This window comes from Fukomys damarensis, unplaced genomic scaffold (genome assembly GCF_012274545.1).
Source record: "Fukomys damarensis isolate Sample0158 unplaced genomic scaffold, DMR_v1.0_HiC HiC_scaffold_14, whole genome shotgun sequence".
NCBI lineage: Eukaryota > Metazoa > Chordata > Mammalia > Rodentia > Bathyergidae > Fukomys > Fukomys damarensis.
The window spans coordinates 3,306,244-3,328,563 of record NW_022900926.1 but is presented as its reverse complement, the minus strand read 5'-3'; the positions used below and the strand labels follow the sequence as shown (position 1 = coordinate 3,328,563).

Genomic DNA, 22,320 nt, shown 5'->3' with positions numbered 1-22,320 from the left:
GTAGTCTAGCTGGGCCTAGGGGTGCAAGCCTGTAATCCTAGCACTCTGGGAGGCTGAGACAGGAGGATAGAAAGTTTGAGTCCAACCTGGGCAACTCAGCAAGACCCTGTCTCAAAAGAAAAACCAATCAGGCTGGGGTGTAGCTCAGTGCAAAGGCTCTGGGTTCGATATACAATAACACACACACACGCACACACACACACGCACAAATCATTTAGAAGAGTTGTCCAATAAAGATAAAAAATAAAATACTTTCTGAGAGATTTCTTTAACTATGTAGTCTTTAGATCTAATGTGATTGTCAATTTTTATTGATATTGCTATTTCAACTGTTTTTCTTTACACAAAATTTTTTACACAAAATTCTGTCTTCAACTTTATTGCTGCTAGTTAGAAGCAATTATTGTGATTTATAACAGTAAATAAAATTATTGATCGCCCACAATGATAAATTGTACGTAAGTGATCAAATGCAAAAGTATCCAACTTTATGAAGTCCTCGCTGAGAAACGTTTGTAAATGCACTTGTACATGTATATATCCCCAAATGCACACGTATATAAATGTTTGTAAAATATAAAATGTTCCACAAAACAGTTGGCTTGCAAACCTCGATGGAGTGCTTTGTGTATTCTCTCCAGCTTTGAAGATGAGTCCATTTTTAGGGTTTCCAATCTGAATTATCATCAGCTCAGGCCCAGACCTGGGTTAGTGTTAACAAACAAAAAGCGACTAGGTGAGTGTCCCCAAGAACTCACAGCAAGATTTCTCATGGTCCCATGGGCCGACGCCTAGAACATGCCCCACACGAAGCACACTTAGTATAAATGTAAAGCGTCTGTGGCTCACTACGTAGCGCTCTTCCGCCTCAGTCCGCATTAAAGTTGCTACAGTCACAATTTTAACTTAATTCCTGTGTCTTTGACGTATAACCCTGCTTTTCTTTTTCTTTTTTTTTTTGGTTTCTGAGACAGGGTCTTACTATGTACTTGAGACTGACCTGGAACTCACAATGTAGCCCAGGCTGGTCTCGAACTCACAGCGATCCTCCTGCCTCAGTCTCCCAAGTGCTGGGATTACAGGCGCCACCCCGCCCAGCCATCTGCTTTTCTTATGACTCCTTCCTTCTCTTGTGTTTAACATTCTGGCCTTTTGTGTACGTAACTATAATAACTGCGTTAACGTGTGAGGCCGCCGCGTATATTGTGAAGCAGCAGTTTGCCACAGAAGAAAAAGGCTGGGCTAAGCATTTGCTGGATGGTGTTGAATTATTCTCGGTTTCTGTCTGGCACAGAGCTACCTGCCTGCTGACACGGTGGAATCAGGCATCCACCCCGCCTACTTCTGCGGCACTCACTGTACCGAAACGCTGCTGAAGACGGAGGTGCCGCTCGTGTTCTCCGCTTTCCGCATGTCCGGGTTTGCACCGTCACAGGTAACCCATCGGGCGTGGCAGTTCTTCAGCTCCCAGGTCTGTGTCCTCCACGGAGGCGGGCTTCGCACCAAGGGGGAGGTACACTGAAATTAAGAGCGTGAGCCCGCTTGTTTGAATACAGCTTTGCGTGCAGTTTATCCCATGGCTCACGTTGTGAATCGCATTTCAGCGCTCAGGACACAGACTTTCTGAGAGTCTGGGGAGACCATGTGGGCTCTTCAGTGGGGACGCTGCTTCCTCTACACGGATAGTAAAATACGGCCAGGGAAGGGCTGAGCAACAGGACCCGAGTTCTGTCGGGCTGTTGTAGTTCGCAGGAGAGCCTCTGCCTTTGCTTCTGCCCCAGGAGCGACCCAGGCAGTGTAGTCTGGTGGTCAGAGCGGTCGCAGCTCCATCATCTCCCTCAGGTGCACAGCCTGCTGCTGTGGGTGCTGTGGCCGTTTGTTGTTTGTGCTGTGATCAGGCTGAATTAAGTTGCTGCACTTAAAGATTTCAGGTTCTTTGAATTAAATCTTCAGGTCAAGGGCTGAGGGTGCAGCTCCGTAGCAGAGCTCGTGCTACCATGTGCGAGGCCCTGGGTTTGATCCCCGGCCCAGGTTCCCAACAAGACCGCAGCTGGGTCAGAGTTCCTGAAAGTAGTAATGCTTAAGCAAAAGATAGGAGCGTTTTGAAGACTCTTGACGTTTATGCCACATCTCCTGATTTTCCTTTCTTGACGTAAGTGAAGAGAGCACCAGTTATTCTGGACTGGGTTATCGCACTTTTGGAAAACTGATCACTATATTCAATAGCTGAAATTTTTCCCCTTTTTGTATTTCGTGTTTCTTTGAGCATTAGCACATTCAATGATGTGCTCATGATTTCATCATTGAGTCAAATCCTAACTGCCTGCATTAGTGTGTTCCTGAATAATTTTTATATGTTCTTTAAAAGTGGAACCCACTCTCCAAACCTCTTCCGTTTCTAAATTATACCTATTTTGCTCACGTTAACCTCGTACTGTTTTCATTGGCACGCGTGAGTCATGCAGAATGGTAAGGTTCTTCTGGGAAATCGGTGGAGGAGTGTAACATACTTGGATGTTCCCAGTCCCACTGCGCCCCTTTCCTCTGCCTCCCCACCCCCAAAGCCTGCCTCCTGCTCTCCTGTCACCACCCCTCCCTCCCTCCCTCGCCCTGTCCTTCTTTCCTTCCTGGCCATCTGTACTTCTGATGAGAAGTGTTCGTTCAGTTCCTTTGTCTATTTATTGATAGGGCTATTTGGTTTGGGTTTTTTGGCGGGTTAGGATTTTGATCTCTTTATATATTCCAGATCTTAATCTTCTGCGGGAAGAGTAACTGGCAAAGATTTTCTCTTTCTGAAGGCTGTCTCTCCACTCTGTTGGTGGTTTCCTTTGCTGGCAGGAACTTTCCTATCGGATGTGGTCCCACGCGTGGGTCCCGTGACTCCCTGGGCGGTCAGAGTCCTACTGCTTAATTCTCCCTGTGCTCTGGCTTCGGGGTTTCCCTTGTTTTGTGTTTGCTGTTTCTCGTGTTCAGGTCTTGCACCTTGGTCTTTTCATTTTGAATCGATTCTTGTCCAGTGAGAGGCAGGGATCTAGTTTTGGTCTTTTATAAGTGGAGATCCAGTTTTCCCAGCATCTTTGAAGAGGCTGTTGTTGCTCCGTGTATGTTTTGGCCCCTCTGTCCAGAATCAGAGGCAGTAGTTGGTGGGTTTGTTTCTGTGTTCTCGGTTCTGTTCCATTGGGCCGCATGCCCTGTGTCCCACCAGTCCCGTGCTCTTCCTGTTACCGCGGCTTTGTAGTATAATTTGAAATCAGGTATTGGGATGCCTTCGACCTTGCCCCCGTCCCAAGATTGTTTTGGCTATTCTGGGTGTTTGTTTCAGTGTGAATTTTAGGATCAATTTTCCTGGTTCTCTGAAGAATGTCACTGGCATCTGATGGGATTTCCCTGGGTGTGTAGACCCCTCTTGATAATGGCCATTCTGATGGCATTCATTCTGCCAACCCAGGAACTCGGGAGATCTTTTCGTCTTAGGTGCCTTCTTTACTGTGTTCAGTGTGTTCAGGGTCTCACATTTTCATTGTATAAGCTTTGTACCCTCCTGGTTAGATCGATTCCTAGGTTTGGTATTTTTTTTTAATTTTCTTTCCAGGACCAGGAATTGAACTCAGGGTCTTGTGCTTGCCACTAAGCTACATCCCTGGCCTGTCTTCTTTGTTTAAGCTATCGTGAATGGTATTGTTTTCTTGGTTTCTTTCTCAGCTAATCCATTGCTAGTGTGCAGGAATGCTGTTATTGATTTTGTGTGTTGATTTCTTCGTGAGATCTAAAAGTCTTCTGCTATAGGTTTGTGGGTCTTGTATGGAAAGAATTACACCATCTGCAAATAGCGATCATTTGACTTCTTCCTTTCCGATTCTTTCTTTCTTTCTCTTCCTCTGGCTAAAATTTGCAATACCAGATTGAACAGGAGAGGTGAAAGGGACATCTTTGTGTCACTCCTGATTTAGAGGAAATGCTTTCAGGTATTCATCACAGAAGGTGTCTACGGGCTTGTTGCAAATGGCTTTCACTAGCTTGAGGTCCTTCTGTACCTACCTATTTTCATCAGGATTTGTATCATGAAGTGATGTTGGATTCTAATAATTTTGTTGTGATGATGATTGTGTTTTTTTTTTCTTCTTTTTGCTTTTGAGTCTGATTATGTAACATGTTAACATTTATGAATCCATAACATACATTTTTAGTATGAAATGGATTACTAAGGCCTGCAGGGGAAACTTTGAATATCTCAAGCTCCACTGTATCAGTTTAGTGATTAAAAGAAAATATGTCCTTCTACTGGCTAGATATATCTTATTACATATATTTTAGCCATTTGAAACTGCATGCCAGTAGATTTATCTGTAAGGGTATTGTATTATTTCTAAGCAGTAATGTTGTTCTTTTTCTTAAATTAATATAAAAATGCTCTTCTAGTGGCTCCCTATTGGGCTATGCATTTGGCCTTTGGAAGTACATATTGTTGCTTTGTTTATATTATTTTTCATTTTATTGCTATTTATCAAATATGAAAACAAGGTTTAAATAACTAAATAGGTATATGTGATTAATTATTTGGGCACAGATTTTATGTTGCAAAGATTATTCATTTTGGTCTAATTAGCAGAGCTTTTTGAAGATTCGTATTTTTAGACACAGGATTAGTTGATTCGTGAAGGATTTGTGAGGAAATTGCTAAATGAAACATACAGATCTCTAGAGTAAAAGCAATACACTCAACTAGAGTACAAAACATTAAACATGCTCAGAAATATGTATTTGTTGATTAGAGTTTCTTTTAAGAGTAACTGAGACTGGAAAGAAAATAGAAGTCTGAATATATCTTCTCTTAAATAACAGAAAGCCATGTTCTAATTAACTTTTTGAACAATTTTATTTTTGCTAAAAGTCTTTTCTATTGTATTTTGCTTACTTCCACGGCATTAAGTCCCACTTCTTAATGGCTCATTCCCTGTGCCCTGTGGGTCCCCTCCCTGCGTGTCAGGCCACTGTACAGTGCTCCGCGGATGCGGATGCTCCCGCAGAGGCCCCTCAGCTTTCCACCCCTCACACCGCGGGATAGCAGGACATGGTCATAATTTGCAGTGAGCCTTTGAAAATGTGAACTTACACATAACTGCAGACCAGATCTCACCTACATGCACAACAAGAATATCGTCTTGCATTCTTGTAGTGACTCTTCATAGTTTAAATAATGCTTCCCAGTCTTATTTCATGGAAACTTCTAACCTTCCTGCTGTGGCCGGCCGATGGGCAAGTCAGGGTGAGTGAGGTGATGCAGCCTGAAGGTCACTGGAGAGCGAGGTCTTTGCTGTGAGGTGCTGGGACTCTGAGGTTAGTTTCCTTTGTTGTAATTCTGTGGTGCGAGCAAATAAAGTAAGGCAAGAAGGGCTGTTAAAAATGTGCCTGAGCTGTGAGACTTGGCCATTTAGAAGTCGGGGTGGTCTGCCTCCCCAGGGCATCCGTAAGTAGTTTTTTTAACCAAACTCTTGACTTTGCTAAGGTCACGTGCTGGGCCACGGGGGTTGGCATCTTTTTTGGGGAGAGCTGGGGCTTGATCCATAAAATTAATGTACCAAACTGTTAACAGTGTTAATCTCATCATCGTTATTTTTGAAACCTTTTCTGCTTTGTACAAGAGCTGTGTATTACTTTTACAACCTGAACAAATGTCATTCAGAAAATAAGTTAAAGAGGCAAAAACAAAACTGGAAAACGAGCCTTTTATGATGGTCTCATTTTTGAATCGTTCTCTGCATTAGCTCTCAGTTTTTGTGTTGCATAGATCTGTTTGGTTTAAGTTGTGTTCTGTTTCAGCAAGAGTCTGTTTGCACAGATGCAACGTTTAGCAGCCTACCGCCTTCATGATTACGCATCTGTGTGATGGGTAGCAGGGGACATGCGCATCTGAGTTACAGCAGCCGCTCAGCCTTGGGGTCCTGAGGAGGGCACACTTGGGTGGGGTGAGAGAGGGACAGTGAGCAGGGCGAGGGCAGTGGTAGCTCGCACACTCGGGCATGGCTTTGCCACATCGGAGACAGGCGGGGAAGCCCCTCACTAGGCTGTGTGCAGAGCATCGTTTTGATTAAATGTAAGGTTTTCGTTGGTTTTGTGTAGTTGGTTACTGCTTTTTAAAAGTCAAAAGTCATTTAATAAGCTTTTTAATGAACTGTTTTTTTTTTTTTTTCTTTTTAAGATTTGCCTGCAGTGGGTCACTCAGTGTTTCTGGAATTACTTGGACTGGATAGAAATATGCCATTATATTGCAACTTGTGTTCTCCTTGGGCCTGATTACCAAGTGTATATCTGCATAGCTGTCTTCAAGCATCTGCAGCCAGAGATTCTACAGCACACTCAAGCCCAGGATCTGCAAGTGTTCCTGAAGGTGAGCTCACAGCGAGGCGAGGCGCTGATGTAGGGTTCACAGCCGGTCCGGGGTGCTCCATGTCGGCGCGTTTCTAGACAGTCGTCTGGTCTCCAGAACAGTTCAGGGGCGCAGTCAGTAGTGTGTGCGTTTTAGAGGTGAGCAGAGTGTGGCGCGGCGCTAAATAAGCTGCTCCAAGTGCACAGCTGGTGGAGAGCTGGAGCGTGTGGTTAGCGTGCCGGGCCTCAGACTTCACTCTGTGCCTGCGCTCTGCGAAAGACCACCTCCAGCAGCACCGCGCCGTCTCGGGTGGCCACTCAGAGCATTCGTAGGGAGGGTCCATGCTTAATGAGCATTTAATGTGCTGTACCTTCGAGGTATTTTCTAAATTTCTATTTTTATAAAAGGTTTTCATGAAAGGCGATTCTATCATAGCATTCTTTTAAGGGTGCTGTTTGTTAATATTTTAAAACAAGATACACTGACTTTTTTAATTATAGTAATGTGACGCTTCAAACTCTGACCCTTCGGAGGTGTGTGATGTGTAAATACGCTCTGAAGGGCGGGGCTCAGCGGAGATGCGGGCTCTGCTCAGCCTGGAAGCCTCTCTGAGGGTGGAAGTGACTCCTCCCCGTGCCCTGCACTGTGCGGCTCAGGCGCCACAGACCCGGCACACCAGCTCTTGTCGTCTTCTACATCTCCTGTAGGCCAGAAAACAGCGTCCCTGTAGACAGTTTGTTCCTTTAATGTTGCATACTAGCCAGTTATTTACACTTAAGTTTCTCTCTGAATACATGGTGGTGATCATTTAATGTTTTCAGGCTCTCAGTCTGTCAGGTAACTCAGAAGGTCTTAAACCTCCTGCATGCCCTGGATTATGAGCTCAGAAACATCCTCAGTGAAAATGTGTGCAGGACTGTGGTTCCAGGCAGAAGGAAAACACAAAGCAGCTTGGCAGAGGTGACTTGGGAATGAGCACAGTGCCGCACACACAGAGTGGGTTCCTTGTCAGTATGGGGCGTTTTCTTCAGGCCTGGAGAGCAGGTTCAGGAATTCAGAACATGCAAATTTCCATTTTCTCAGTCTGAGTATCTCCCTGTTCCATAATTCTCTGCCTCTTACCCCACTTTAGTTCCTAAGTAGCTTTTAGCACTGTCTCAAATTATTATGTGTGTTTCTATCAATCTTCCCCAATGTAATATTTTTGTTCCAAAACAACCGTGACTTGGCCCATCTACAAAGGATGACCAAAATATACAGTGAATGTTTACATTTAAAAATGTGTTACAGTGAAAGACAACACTCCGAAGAACAGGAGGATAAGTGAGTTCACAGTGAGGGAGGGCCCCGGATTTAGCTCAGTGGTTCCGCTGCCTACCTCATAAGCACAAAGTCCCAGCTTCGATCCCCAGTACCAAAAAAATAAACAAATAAAAATATAAAAGTGAGGGAGAATGTTGTGGCTATTTTGAAAGGAATTAGTGACAATATGTGTTTAATTTTTTAAAATTTAAATATTAAAATATTCACCATAGTTCTGATCAACCCTCAGACTTAATTTACAGATTTTCATAGTCTTGAGTTGTGGGTGCCTTGCAATACCTCAAGTCAGCAAAAGACACATTTTTAAAAATCCCTCGTCCCACTGTAGCCATAGTAATTAAGCCTTGGACATTATGTTTTATACTTCCTGACCCAAAATTCAGATGTTTTGAGAGGGAGAAAAAAATTTAATTGTTCTCTGTCTAACTGTGTATCGCAACTATATCACAACTATCTTAATAATCTTGCATAGATTATTTAAGCACATTATTTCATAGTTCTATATATTGTGATTGCTTCTAAGACAGGAGAAGCTAAGTTGAACAGGGGATTTTAACTTTTTGTTGTATATATTTGCAGCCTTCAAAAATTGTACTATACTTTTTAAATAGTGAAATTACTCTTTAAAAAGACATGTTCAGTCATTATGTAAGAATGAGTATTACAAGCTTTTGGTTTATAAATTTATGAGTTCAGTAGCCAGGCCCAATTAAATTAGTTTTAAAAATACTGAAAGCCACAGATGTTTTCAGTTACCACTTATTGCTGAGAAAATATAGATAGGTAGGGAGCTGCAGAAGATGGAAGATGATGCAGCTCTTCTGATTTGTTCCTGCTGTGGCGAAGTGTCGTGCTCGAAGCACTGCTTCCGGAATGGGCGTCTGCGGGAACTGTGCTGGGAGAGGAGCTGTTAGCCCGACTGCTCGTCCTGGTCTGGGCTGAAGACTTTAGGCCTGGGGGCTGCGAGTCCGGGCTCCGCCTGCGCTGCTGTGGACCACAGAAGGGTTCTGCATTGGGAGGACGGGCCGGAGTCTCGGTGCAGAAGGTGTGGACATTGGTGAGGGAGTGTAGAGACCTGAATTCTTCTCCTCTGGGTGAGCTTCTGGAAGATCGGGTGAGATGGATTCTATGATACAAGTGGATGTCAGCAGGGATGAGCTGTCTTTCTCACAGCAGCAGGGACCTCGCTGTGCAGCTGAGCCCTCAGGCACCCGTGGTGAGGACGTGCCAGTGCCTCGCAGAGGTGGTGGGCAGGGCAGAGCTGCTTGGAAGCTCGGGGCCGGGGCCAGCAGGATCCAGCCTCCGTCTGCTCATCTGTCTGTCTGTCTGTGCATCTTTTGTGGTGCAAGGCTGCTGGGAATTCCAAACATTTTGTATCTGTGACCGGTGATGCTTTGGAAAGTCTGTGGGCATCACAATTCTGTGAAAAAAGGCATCCAACAAAATCAGTGTCCTGAGGCATCACAGCTAGCTAGAACGCCTAAGCTTTCTCTCTTTTAATGTTTTAAGAAAAAATGTTGGTGGACTCACATGTAACACACGCACACACACAGGCCCGGTGGCCGTTTGCATTAGTAGCAGCTCATGTGAAGAGAGGCCCGAGTGTTTCACAGACTGGCACTTCTCCAACCCTCTCTAACATGCTAATAGGCTGGCAGTGAGCGTGGTTTTAGTTTATAAATTCAACCTGGGGACAAATGTCACTGAAATGCCAGGCCAGGAAAAGATTGCCTTCCCAGCTGTAAAGGATCAAAGTACATAATTAAAATGCTTCAACTAAACCCTGCATATTATGGCAAAATCAATTTATAATTATGAAAAATCAGATTAATTTCAACCCAATCAGTAAATTGTCAAGAGGGATTTTTTGTTGGTGCAGTTGCAGCTGCTGTTACCAGATGTTGAAAGGTAAGAAATGGAGATCAGACTGAGAAAAACAGACTAGATACCAAGCTGTTAGAAGGTAGAAGTGTGCACTGTACTAAAAATACCATGCGATGGAATAAGAAAAGCATGTCCTGCTGTGTGTTGAGGTTGGCCTTCTGCATTGCCTTTGTATATTTCTCTGCAGACCCTAGCCGGGTAAGTGGGGGTCATTGTTCAGACTCCTTGCACCATAGGGCGGCTGAGGATTTTGACAAGAGACTTATAGAACAATATCTGGAACCAACCAGTGCTTCAGAAAAAGCAGTTTCCCAGTTTCCATAGCCCTGTCCTCTCTTACCCTTGCTTCTTTGTTAAGAAAATCCTGTGTAGAGAATAAAGCAAAGGAAACAGGATTTTCTGAGGCTACTTTTTATCCCCATGTTTCCCCAGCCTCAGGGATCTCTTAGTTAAAGTGCAGCATTGCAGTCCCTAACGTGGATATTGGCTTCACTCCTTGGCCAGCAACAATCTTTGGTTCTGAATTGGATCCAGGCCTGTTCCCAAACAGAATCATCTCCAGTCACTGTGTGTGTCCGAGTGTCAGCCACTGAGAAGGACAATTCTCGGTCCCAACTCTTTATTCTCTCCTGACCCATACCCCCTGCTGAAGCTGCTCTGATCCTAATTTCGGTTGGATACCTACTAATACATTTACACTCTTTCTCAAACCCGCTCAGTCAGAATTTACACAGCAGTGCCATGAATTATAGATTGTTGTATAAAATCTCAAGCAGTCTGAAATATTTAGAATATTTCAAAGTGCTACCTTTGGAGCTTTTTTTTGGGGTACCAGGGATCAAACTCGGGACCTTGTACTTGCGAAGCAGGTGGTGGAACCACTGAGCTAAATCCCTGGCTCCCTTAGGAGCTTTGTAATACTAGAGATTCAACATTTTGAAGATACTGAGTCCCAGAATTTCTGATATACCAAGGAACTCATGAGCTCATAGTGGGAGAAATATCGCTTGCTGGAAGTTTCTTTCTGTGACTTCTGCCTCAAGATGGTCCTCTTTTAAATGGTAGGGTCCGTCACAGCATTTCTAGAAAGGGAAAAGGGAAAAGGGCAGCGCTGCATTCCTATGCTCCTGCCATCTCAGCTGCTGCTTCTGTGAGATTTGACACCGTTTGCTCAGCAAACCCCATTAAATGTGTTGACATCTACTCATTTGTAGCATGCCGACACTATTCCATTTTAACCCGAAGGAATGGATGCTTTTTGCTCCATAATTTATGAGAAGCTATTTCAGAACACCTTGCAAAATATTATGAATTAAATGTGTGGGAATGAGTATCAGAATATACCTAAGCTTAGTCCTGAAATCATAGTCTGAGGGATGCTGTGGACTTGACATTTCTGTGCCTGTTCACCACTGTAGGGGCCCGTTCTTCAGATTAAACTCCAAGCCTAAGGTCTTAGTCACTTAAACATATTTTTGTTTGAGATTAGTTTCTGAAATACTTTCTTAACCTTCAGCTGATGCAAAGAGCTTTAAAAAGTCTGGGTGTAATTTGTTTTCCAGAATAGGTGCCTTCCAGCAGTTTGCGAGAACACTTCGTTCACAGCCTAGAGAAGCGATTCCCTTGTCCTCTTGGGCAGGGGCTGAGGACCAGGAGCCAGCCTCGCCTCCCTTGTTGGGCCATCCATGCTTACCCTGTGCCTGTGCTTACCCAAGGCATCGAGGAACGGTGACCGTGGTTTCAGAGACCATCCGTTTATTTGAAATATGCTCTCATTGCTAACACAGACCCCAGGAATACTTCCCTAGCTCCCATGCCAGTCCTGGCACAGGACTTCATCCCTGCCGCCTGTTCACTCTCGGACCCGCCGTGCTGCTTGTTCTGTGGCTCGTGGTAGCAGTCATGTCCAGGTTGTAGTCAGGACTCAAGGCCGTCCCTGCCCACACTAACTGTGCGCGCTCCTGAGAGAGGTGACCGCACCTGCAGCATTTCAGACACCGTAGAACAAGTCTCTGAGAAGTCTCTCACTGTGAGGACGCCAGAGGTGCTGTGGACGTGGAAAGGCATGAAAGCCACCGCTGCGGTGGTGAGAGACTCACAGGAAACAAAGGAACAAGTCCCGAGAGCAGCTGAGGGCGAAAGCAGCCTGGTGGAAAGACAAGCAGGAGCCACGGCTCCAGGCGCTCGCTCCAGAGGTCTCTGCCAGAGTGGGGGCTGGGAGGCGATGACACAGGTGCCAGGTGAGCCAGGCTCTGTGCCCAGAGGTGCACAGTCCGAGTGCAGAGGGACCTGGCCGACTGTGTCCACAGCGGGTCGGAGAGTTCATACATCCGGGAGAGCTTGAACTTGAATCCAAATCCTGTGCTCCCCTCACGAGTCAGACTATCTGGTGCCGTTGAAGAAATCCCTAGTTCAGTGGACTTCGATCAGGTGCTCTCCATAGGACAAGAAAACAGATGCACATTTGAAACTGGCCTTGTGTGCGCAAAGGAGGAGCAAGGCTGGGTGCACACCATGCCACGTAATGCTGTGTGCACAGAACATGCAGTGTGGAATGCTGGGTTTTAATGCTTTTTGGTAACTCGACATGTGAAGCTCAGGATTAGTGATGAAAGGAAATCACTGAAAGCACATGAGTTGAGAAGCAATTAGAAAATGAGTCTGAGCCTGGCCTCGGAAACTTAGTGACTTGGCAAAACCTTATCTCAAAATAAAAATGTAAAATAGGGCTGGGGATATAGCTCAGGTGTGCAGGGGCTATACACACACACACACACACACACACACGCACACACACACACACGCAGTATGCTCAGAATGAACTTCAAGCCACGCTAGTATAACCTATTTTTAAAGAAGCTTTTCTTGAACAAATATTGTGCTGTTGATAAGAAACAAGATATTACCGTGACTTTGTGTAATGAACACCTGACTGTAAGAAACAAGGCCATCCATATTTACACACAACCCAATATATTTAGGTCTATAAATGAATTTATAATACAACAGTATTTGAAGGAATGGTCTTTTGTCACTGCAATGATAAGCTGTATGGTAAAGTTGTCCATTAACATGAAGCATATGCTGCTTTGAAGACCAGAAGTGAAATTCAGACAGTTTGAAATTTTATTAAGAACTAAAATTGCCTGCGATTTTTAAATATTGGACTGTTTCGTCTTTAAAAGCATTCCTTTCAAACTGTACCTTTAAGTTTTCCTCTTGTGAAATAAGACCCAAATGACTTTGTAACTGTTCTGTGGGCATATTTTACCCGTGTTTAGTAGGACGTGTTCTCTGTAATGTCTAAAATAAAAGTGGTGATTTCCAAAACTAGGTTCTAAGGAAGCAAATACACTTGAGCCAAAAAATATCTTGGCCTTCCTCGGTAGTTTTATGTTTAAATTAACAATTAAAGATGGTAAGTAGATTTTGCTGATGTTTGGCCCAAGAGAGTATCATTGGAGACATTGTCCATGGGCTGTCATCTCTGATTGCAGTTCACATGAAATGAGCCGTAGCATTTCTCAAAACCCATGAATTGTCAGGAGCAGCCCTCCTGGCGTTACGTCTTTGTCCTCTGGTGGGAACAACACACACCTGTAATCCCTTCTGGCTTAGGTGTGCCTTCATGAAGCCACAGCACTGTGATGTGAAGAGCACCAGTGAATTCCTGAGTGTGTCTCAAGTGCCTAACCCAGAACCCCGTGTACAACAATGCAGTGAAAGCGAGAGTGGAGAAGTGAGGGGTGGATCGATGCCTCCGTTACCTTCGGAGTAAGAGCTGGAGGTTTTAGACCCCAGGTGTTAGCCGTAGCTGTGACGGTGCAGTGCTGTGTATCAGTCATTCCGTGAGCTGCTTCTGCAGCCTGGAAGATGGCTGTTCGTGTTTGTAGAGTGTCTCAACGATTCCTCAAATGGTGGAGATTGTCAGTGATACATGGCAAATAAGAAGAGAGTTTTCCGCAGTGTTTCGCAGGCTGTTACTGCTCCTGACCGGTGACACTGAGCCTTTGGAATCACCCAGTTGCCGAGGGCTGTGTGGTGTTTCCCCAGCCCTCAGGCCTCATGTCTCCCTCTCTGACTTGGTCACTGCCAGCACAACGTCTGCTATATGATATGTGTTGTCTTTTATTCTTTCTCATTGCTGTTGTTTTGTGTTCTTGCCTCTAAACTATGAGCTCCTGACAGGCGCCAGTTGTTCAGATGTTTCTGTAACTTCTCAAGTGCCTGGCACAATTACACTGAGGCGAGGATAACTAGTTTTCTGCACATTGCTTTTTTGAGCCTTGAAGGTAGGTACCACACTGAAAGTGTTTGGAAGCTGGGCATGGTAGCGCATGCCTGTAATCCCACACCTGTAATCTCGGAAGGCTGAGGCAGGAGGATCGCTGTGAGTTCGAGACCAGCCTGGGCTACATAGTGAGTTCCAGGTCAGTCTCAGCTACATAGTGAGACCCTGTCTCAAAAAACCAAAAGCCAAACCAAACCAAACCAAAACAACAACCAAGTGTTTGGAGGTATGAAAAGGAATTGTCAGAATTCCCCTGAAGACTGTGAAATTCGAAACACGCGTCCTAACAGTTTCTTCTGGAGGGCCCCACCTGGGACACTCATCCTGACGTTCCAGAAGAGTTTGGACGTGCACAGTACCAGCATTGTGGATCAGACTGTTGGAGGTTGTACGAGGAGTACCTGAGTAACAGACAATTGCGCGATTATCGTTTTATAGATAAACTTTAGGGCCTTTACTAAAAACCTCAAATTTGCAGTCATGCATGGTTGAAATTTTTATATATAAAATATTAGGAAGATTTCGATCTAAGAGGTTTTTCTGCTTTATGTTGGCTGCAGAGCACGGTGGTTCTGGCAGCAGCCTTGTTTGCGAGGACCTGACTGGTTTGTCCCCAGAGCTGCGGGCCGCAGCTGAGAGGGGTGCACCGTTTGGGCCAAGTGGTTTCACCCCAGTGAATGGCGCTCCCGTTTCTGTGTTTCTGTGCTTGGCAGGAGGAAGCACTGCGTGGGTTTCGAGTGAGTGACCATTTGGAGTACATGGAAACGTTGGAGCACAACTACCGCCCTGCACTGCTGAGGGCCATGCGGGGCATCTGCGTGCAGGCCTCCTAGATGGCGAGGTGAGGGCGATTAGGGGTTATTCATGTTCAAGGCAGGCGAAGGCCTTGATTATTTTCTATCTGCGTGTGTAACAACATATGCTTTGAGTCCGTGTTGTAAATCGGCACCGAGAGGTTCTGAGCATGGTAATATATTCAGGCTGGTACTTGCCTGATTTGTGAAATGAATTCCTTTTGTGAGTCCCTCCTCCTGAAAGGCTCTGCACCCCAGCTGGGTATAGCTGTCGTTTTTGCTGAAGACTTGGCGTCAGCCCACCGTACAGTGTCACCTTTATCAGATGACTGAAATGATTTTTAATGACTTTGGGAAGAAGTGGTAATAGTGTAAATAATTGTTTTATTGAGAATCCATAGAGATAAGCAAAAGCAGTTGTTTCTCCAGTATTTGTATCTCTTTGTGTACAAGAAAACAGACAATGGCACAACTGCTTATTTTACATGCGGAAGGAACAGATGATATTTTTCATGGCAAATGGCAGGAAAACTATTGTCCCCAGATATAATTGTTTTTCTAGGAGATGCTTTTGATACCTGTACCAATTTGTAATTTTTTATTTGAAATGTCATGTTTATATGGTTTGTTTAAAAGATAGAGTGGTTATTTCATACTGATAAGCATTCTACTATTATTTGTTGTGTATTTCCTTAGTTGTAGATTTGAATTGTGCTGAACCTGAAAGCATTAAGGGAAATACATTTCTAAATGATTTTAAATGACTGACACTATGTTTTATTTAATAGAAGTCTCTGTGCCAGTAAGATTAATACTGTATGTGAGTTTTTTTTAATAACTATTGCCTTTCTTCTGTGAAAGGTAATACACAAATAAATTGAATTATTAGTCACCAGCTTCTTCAAGATTTTTTTTAGATGAAAGAGCTCATTCTGTGTTCTTTGTTTATATCTGTGTGTACTTTGATCATTAAAACCACCATGCTTTGTCTTCTCCCAAACTTCACTGTGAAAAGCTGTGCCCTGAAACCTGTAATTCTTGTTTATGGTTCCATTTCTCCTCATTCTGTCCCCGAGTTACTGGAAACAGAAATGGAGGAGGAACTGTAATTTAATTTTATGTCACTGGTGACTATGATTGGAAACTGAGGTAAGGTCTAGATGGTAACAATTTAATTTTGAAAACAAAAGTGACTTCAGCTGGAGCCAGAAAGCTTTCTTTTCATTTGATAGATTAGAAATGTCTCATGAACAAGAACTTAGCATTTAGTGGAAGAAAATATAAAATAGGGTAGTTTGTGTAGCTACCATCATGAGTTGTTTTTGTACTTGAGGATGTCCTTCAGCATAGGAATACTCTGTCTTGCCTCGCTTTTTTTAAAAAAAATTAAAATCTTTACGACAAAATTTATTTGTCATTTGCTGAGTAATAGTGCATGCATTATAGCATTCACTCACAAACTATATTTTATGATACAGTGTAAACAAATTTGTGAAAATGCTCATTTATAACGTGTTGAATGTTGCTCTCAAAGTTTCCTGTTTGGGGTTTGGGAGTGTGTGTCGGCGGGAGAGCCCTTGCCCAGCACGTACAGGCCCAGGCTGCACCTCCAGCCTCAGAAAACAGCTGTGCTTGTAACAAGTCTCCTCTGGGTCTTTCAGTGGCTGAACCTCTCTGAAGGTAAGGCGAGTCAAAGAGGGTGCATCTAAACTCCCTGTAGGGTTCTGCATGAGTTTACGATTATGAAAGAACACTGTGCTCCTGTTCAATTTTTAAATTTTCAGATATTTAAGAGATTGCTGTGGTTATTCATTAATAAACATTTTAAGGGCTACACACACAAAGGTATTTTTGAGGTTGAAGTAGCAAGGTGGATGAGACATAGCCCTTCCAGTCAGAGTTCACTGTCCTCACAGGAAGAGGTACAACGTGAAAGCGTGGAAATATAAGGGCTTCTGACTGTGGTGACCTTGCTAAGTTTTGATGCAGTGATGAGGGCAGCTGTTTGGATTGGGTCGAAATGATGCTAAGTGGAGAGACTGAACTCTGTTCTTTGTAGGGCTTGTGCTGTGAGAGGAAGAGAACAGGAAGAGGCAGCTGGCTAAGCATGAGACCAAAGACGCTTCTGTACGGCTGGGCACGGAAGCGCGTTTGTGCTTTGGTGGAAATGATGCAGCGGAGACGGGGAGCTGATGGGGTTGAGGGAGGCAAACGTCTTGAGTAGTTGGAGGAGGGAGCGATGGGACGGGAGGGATGAGACTCAGCGAGTGGTTCCCAGCAGCCAGGTAAGTGAGCACAGACACCGGCGGGCGCTGTGGAAGATGCTATTGCCTTCAAGACCTGGTCAGAAAGGCCATCAGCCTCAAGGATGGAAAGACTGCTAGTTATCCGGAGACACATTGTGAAGTAGCTGTCGCAGGTGGTAGTGCAAGGTCTAGGAACCCAGAGCACTGCTGACTCAGTGGTCACGAGATGCCTGAGGGGAAGTCACAGGTTTTCTCCATTCCCCATTTCCTGTGCCGGGGCAAACAAGGAGGTAAGTGCTTCTAACCCGGATTTGGGCTCAGCCTTGGAGAACAGTCCCCAGGGAAAGCTGAGGGCTTGAAGGTGTAGGGAGTGCCTGGCTGGGACACTGATCCTTCACCCTTATTAAATAAAAGCAAAATAGATTAAAGAACTAGGTAAGAAAACAGAGACATTAAATCTGTTGGAAGATAAAGTAGGTAAAACTCTTGAACATGAAAGGATTTTCTGAACACAGAAACTACCACCTAGAATCAATAAATGGTATCATTGCAAATTAAAAAGCTTCTGCCCAGTGGAAAAAAAAAATCAGTAAAGACAACCTACAAAGTGGGGACAATTTTTTCCAAGTACTCAGATAAAGGACTGATACCTAGAATATGTAAATAGTTAAACATATTAGATTCCCCCAAATAAAAGATCTGATTGAAAAACAGGTAAGTGAAATGAGTAGGCATTTTTTCAGAAGTCGTAGAAATGGCCAGTTAAGTACATGGAATAATATTCAGCTTCTTTAGCTATTAAAGCAGTGCAAGTTAAAACAACACTGAGATTCCATCTTATGCCAGGAAAAATGCCCATAATCAGGAACAACAGAGACACAAATGTTGGTGAGGCCGGAAAAGGAGGACAAAATAAAAACACATGGGAAGTGGAGAAAAGAGTGAACGACAGTGAAAGTCACTAGGACCGCGATGACAGGGTCTCCCTGTGGGAGGGTGTCAGATCGATCACCTGAGAGGAAGCCACAAGACCTAGGAGTTGTTAAGTGCAGTGCTTAAGATCAAGATTTCTAGAAGGGGATTTGCCGTGGCACTGAACAGCTGGGGCACTAGATGACGACTCATCGGAAGGAGGACTATTCGAAGATTTCAGTAGAAAAATCATTTTTGACATTACATTTTGACAAGAAGTTCTTTGGGTAGCTTCAAAATGAACCAGAGTCTTCATAGATTAGTGAAGAAAGAAAATATTGACAGGAAACCTTAAAATGCAAACATAAATGGAAATCAAAGACAGTGTCATGCTCTTTTTTTAACATTCCTATTTTAAATCACCCATCTAATTTTTTCAAGCCTCTGTTTACACAAATATTTCACACCAAACAAGCCATGCATTCTACTCAAGATTATACCACTGAGCTGCATCCCTAGTTCAATAGGCAAATTATTTAAACAAACACATTACTAAAGAAAATGCATACAGGTTCCGTCACACACAGTACTGCTCATCACCTGTAACATGAATCTCAATGAAAGCATGGTTGTAAGGCACATGAAAGGGGAACAGTAGGAGCCGTGTAGAAATTCAAAGGCACTTTTGGATTTTTTTTTTTTAAAGAAGTTAAAAATACACCCAATTATATGACTCAGTTTCTATGTATTTCTCCAAAAGAAGGAAAATACACTTCCATAGAAAGACTAACACATGAACAATAGTTACTCATAATAGTGCCAGTCTGGAAATGACTCCAGATTTCTTTCAGCTGATGAATGTTTAAACAAATTGTTGTTAGCCATAAAGTAGACTCCAACTGAGCAATACAAAGTACACAGTTACTGGCACATCCAAAATCATGGCTGAAACTGAAAAGCATCGTAAGAGAGAAAATAAGCAAGACTGAAAAGCAGTGCACCCCTAATGGTTCCATTAACGTGAAATTCCAGGAAGGGAAAAATCTATCCCGAAAATATTCCTGGCTTGCAGGCCCCAGGTAGTGCAAAATGGGGGAAACTGAGTGGAAGCGGAAAGGATTTCTGTATCACAATTGCGGTGATCGTCATGGGATGACCGTTTTAAAAGCAACATGAAGTGTTGGGAATTTCCCCTCACAAAAGCTAACTTTATCAAAAAGGGATAAGTGCTACAGAGGAAATTTGACAAATTCATCACAATGAAAGAATTTCAATACTGATGATTAAATTGGTTGTAGAATTCTCATGGAACTGTAATAAGGTCAAGGAAGATACCATTCTGGTTTTGTCAGTTTCTTTAGAAGTACTTTTTCATGTGAAAATGATTTCATCGAATGCTTTATATCAAAATGATCACATGATCTCCCCTGTTTTAATAATGTATATATCAATTTACATTGAATTTTTTCCCTCTTAAATTCTTTTATTGGTACATTTTAGGTATACAGCATAATTATATTCATCGTTAGGAACTTGTACCTTTACATGATGTATCTTGGTTCTTATTTTTTTCCCACGCCTGCATTGAGTTTTGAATGCTTAACCAATGTTACATTCCTGAGATTAACTATTCTACTCATGATATTTTACCATTTTTACATGGCACATTTAATTATTAAATTTTTAAGAATTTTCAATGGTCAAGAATATTTACCTGCAGCCTTTTTCCCCCTTTTTTGGTATTTTTGTCAATGTTTCATGTACACTTAAACTGAATGCATATTCTCCTGGGCCCACATATCTCAATTTGATACTGGCTTTTGTCTCTTTAATGATCTTTCTGGCTGTTTGTTTTGTCAATTATTGTGAAGGTAATGTTGAAGATATGATTATAGATTTGTCTTTTTAAGGTCTATCAGTGTTTGCTTCATGTATTTTGATGCTCAGTTATATGTATAAGAATTTTATAATTTTATATCTTCCCAATGAATTCACTTCATTATATCAAAGTGGATGCTTATGAATGACTGTCATTGTCTCTAGTAATGTTCTTTGCTCTGAAATCAAATTTGTTTACTATTAATATAACCACTCTGGGTTCTTTTATTGTTAGTTCACTAGAATTTCCATGAACTTTTTCTATTAATCTACATTTAACCTTATACATCTTTATATTTAAAATACTATTTATGTAGACAGCATAGAATTGGGTCTTTTCCCAAAAATCTAGCATATTATACCTTCGAATTGGGATTTTAGACTATTTACATTTAGTGTAATAATGTATTTGGGTTAAAATTTACATTTATGTTCTTGTTTTTTACTTTTCCCAGCTTTGTTTTTGTTTTTGTTTTTTATTCTGTTACCTTTCTATATTAATGAACTATTTGCATTGTTTTCCATATTATGTCTTTGGTTGGTGTATTACTTATATTTCTTTTAGTATTGATTTCAGGTTTACATTATACATCTTTAATTATCATAGTGTTGTTTTCAACTAGTATCACACCACATTATGTTTATAATAGAACTTTTAAACCAAGAAAATCAGAAATGTCACTGGGTCACTCCAATCCAAAATATTCTGTCCTTTCTCTTACATAGTAAGATTCCTTAACATTGCATTGATAACTTGTTTATATTCCCACATGTTTTCCCTTTCTTTTTTTTTTTTTTCTCTTTTTCTTTTATACTTCTAGGGATTGGACCCAGGGCCTTGCACATGCTGTATGAGCACCTTACCACTAAACCACACACCCCCAGTGCCTTTTATTTTTCTTATTTTGAAACAACGTCTTGCCAAGCTGCCTTGACTGAGCTCAAGCTTGAAATCCTCCTGTTTTAATGCCCTGTGTTTCTGGGATTACAGGCATGTACCATCATGCTCAGCTCATGCCATTTCTTTAGTCTGCTTTTTAACTGTGTTGTAATATGCTTACTACCATTTAATGCCAGCATTATTAACAAGCAAGTGTATCATTAGCACTTTTCTTTCTGGTATGGGGGATTGAACTCAGGACCCTGAGCCCCCAAGTAGCACTTTTAAAAAGCTCACATCTCAGAAATTAAATATAAGCTGCTTAAGAAGAGAGGCAGAAATTCTGGTTTAGTACTAGAAATAGTATCAAAATATTTCCTAAATGAATATCAAATGTTTTGAAATATCACATATAGTGGAAGCAAAGATTGAATTATTGGACTGAATTTGTCCCTAAAGTCTCTTAGGAAGAAGTGACCTGTGTTCTTGGTGTAAAGGAGGTTTCTGTTTGTTCAGTGTGGGGTGAATTTCAAGGAAATGATAGCCCACTAAATTCTTTCAGCAAAATTTCTAACTAACATGTATACCTATAAGAGCTTCTCTTTTTGTGGAAACCTATGTGTCCACTTGTGTACCTTGCTGTGTGCCAGCATTATTTTCACCATAAAATGGATCTGACGGGCTGTGAGACCCAGCCTAGAAACTTGGGAATGATTTGGAAATCAGATGAGAGCATTTTGGCACATGTGCAAAACCGTCAGAACAATTACTTTGGTGTTTGAGTCTGTTTAGTCTCTCTCTCTAGGAACCAGGAAGAAGATGGACAGTCACATGTCTAAATGAGATAGTTACAAATAAAAGACCAGACATCTGATGTTTCATGATCTCTCCTAGCACAGTGCTGCTGGATGTGGATAATTTTTTCCCCATAAACCCAGCCTAACTACACTTTATTACGGCTGATAGTTGAGACACTGGTCAGCAAACTCAGCAAACTGTAATCTACTGGTCAAATCTATCCTTTGAACTTTTTTCACAAAGAAAGTTTTATCGGAATAGAGTGCCTACATGGGTCTGTTTCCTCTATGGCCACTCTCATGCTATAGTGGCAGAATCAGGGAGTCAGGCTTGCACAACCTACAGCTGCCCTTTTCTGGCCTTTTAGGAAGAGTTGCCAACATTTGGGCTAGAATGCTAATCACACATAAATATCCAGATTTGCCATAGGTAGAGTAATCTTTTTAGATGTACAGTGGACCCAGGAGGACATCTAACCCTAGACTACCGTCTACATAATGATGAAGCTATGACTCAGAGAATAAAGATGTCCAGAAAGAATTCACAGAGCAAATGGTGCCCTGGCAGGACTGCACACTCAGGACCACAGCGCACCAGAACCCTGACCCTGCCATCTGCAAGTTATCTGAATCTTTGTGTCTTCATTTTCTTGCTGATAAAATGAGCATGACTGTGGTATCTACTCCCAAGGCCATGAGGTAATGCATCTGTGTAGAGTGACTGTAAATACCCTGTCAATCATAGCTACTTGGGAGTCCAGTGGGGTCAAAGTCCTGGACTCCGTTCTCTTGACTTCAAATTCAGTCTGCTTTCAACTACATCATCTGTTCACTCGGCAGACTGTCACCAGGTTCCTCCTGTGAGGTAGGCATTACTAGGCATGCTTCTAAACCCACTCAGACTTTTCCAGGTGTGAGTCGTATTTTCCATTGTTTTCCCTTCTTGGT

General features: G+C 42.7%; 1 protein-coding gene across 1 annotated transcript in view; it reads left to right on the top strand.

The window, feature by feature from the left end:
- Tbc1d32 (TBC1 domain family member 32) overlaps positions 1-17,060 on the top strand; it is a 149,467-nt gene extending 132,407 nt beyond the window's left edge. Inside the window, exons 32-34 of the mRNA XM_010638253.2 lie at positions 1,295-1,435; positions 6,200-6,388; positions 14,579-17,060. Coding sequence (XP_010636555.1) covers positions 1,295-1,435; positions 6,200-6,388; positions 14,579-14,698 — 450 coding nt within the window. The 3' untranslated portion in view covers positions 14,699-17,060. The remainder of the gene's footprint in view (positions 1-1,294; positions 1,436-6,199; positions 6,389-14,578) is intronic.
- Positions 17,061-22,320: the final 5,260 nt, after the last annotated feature.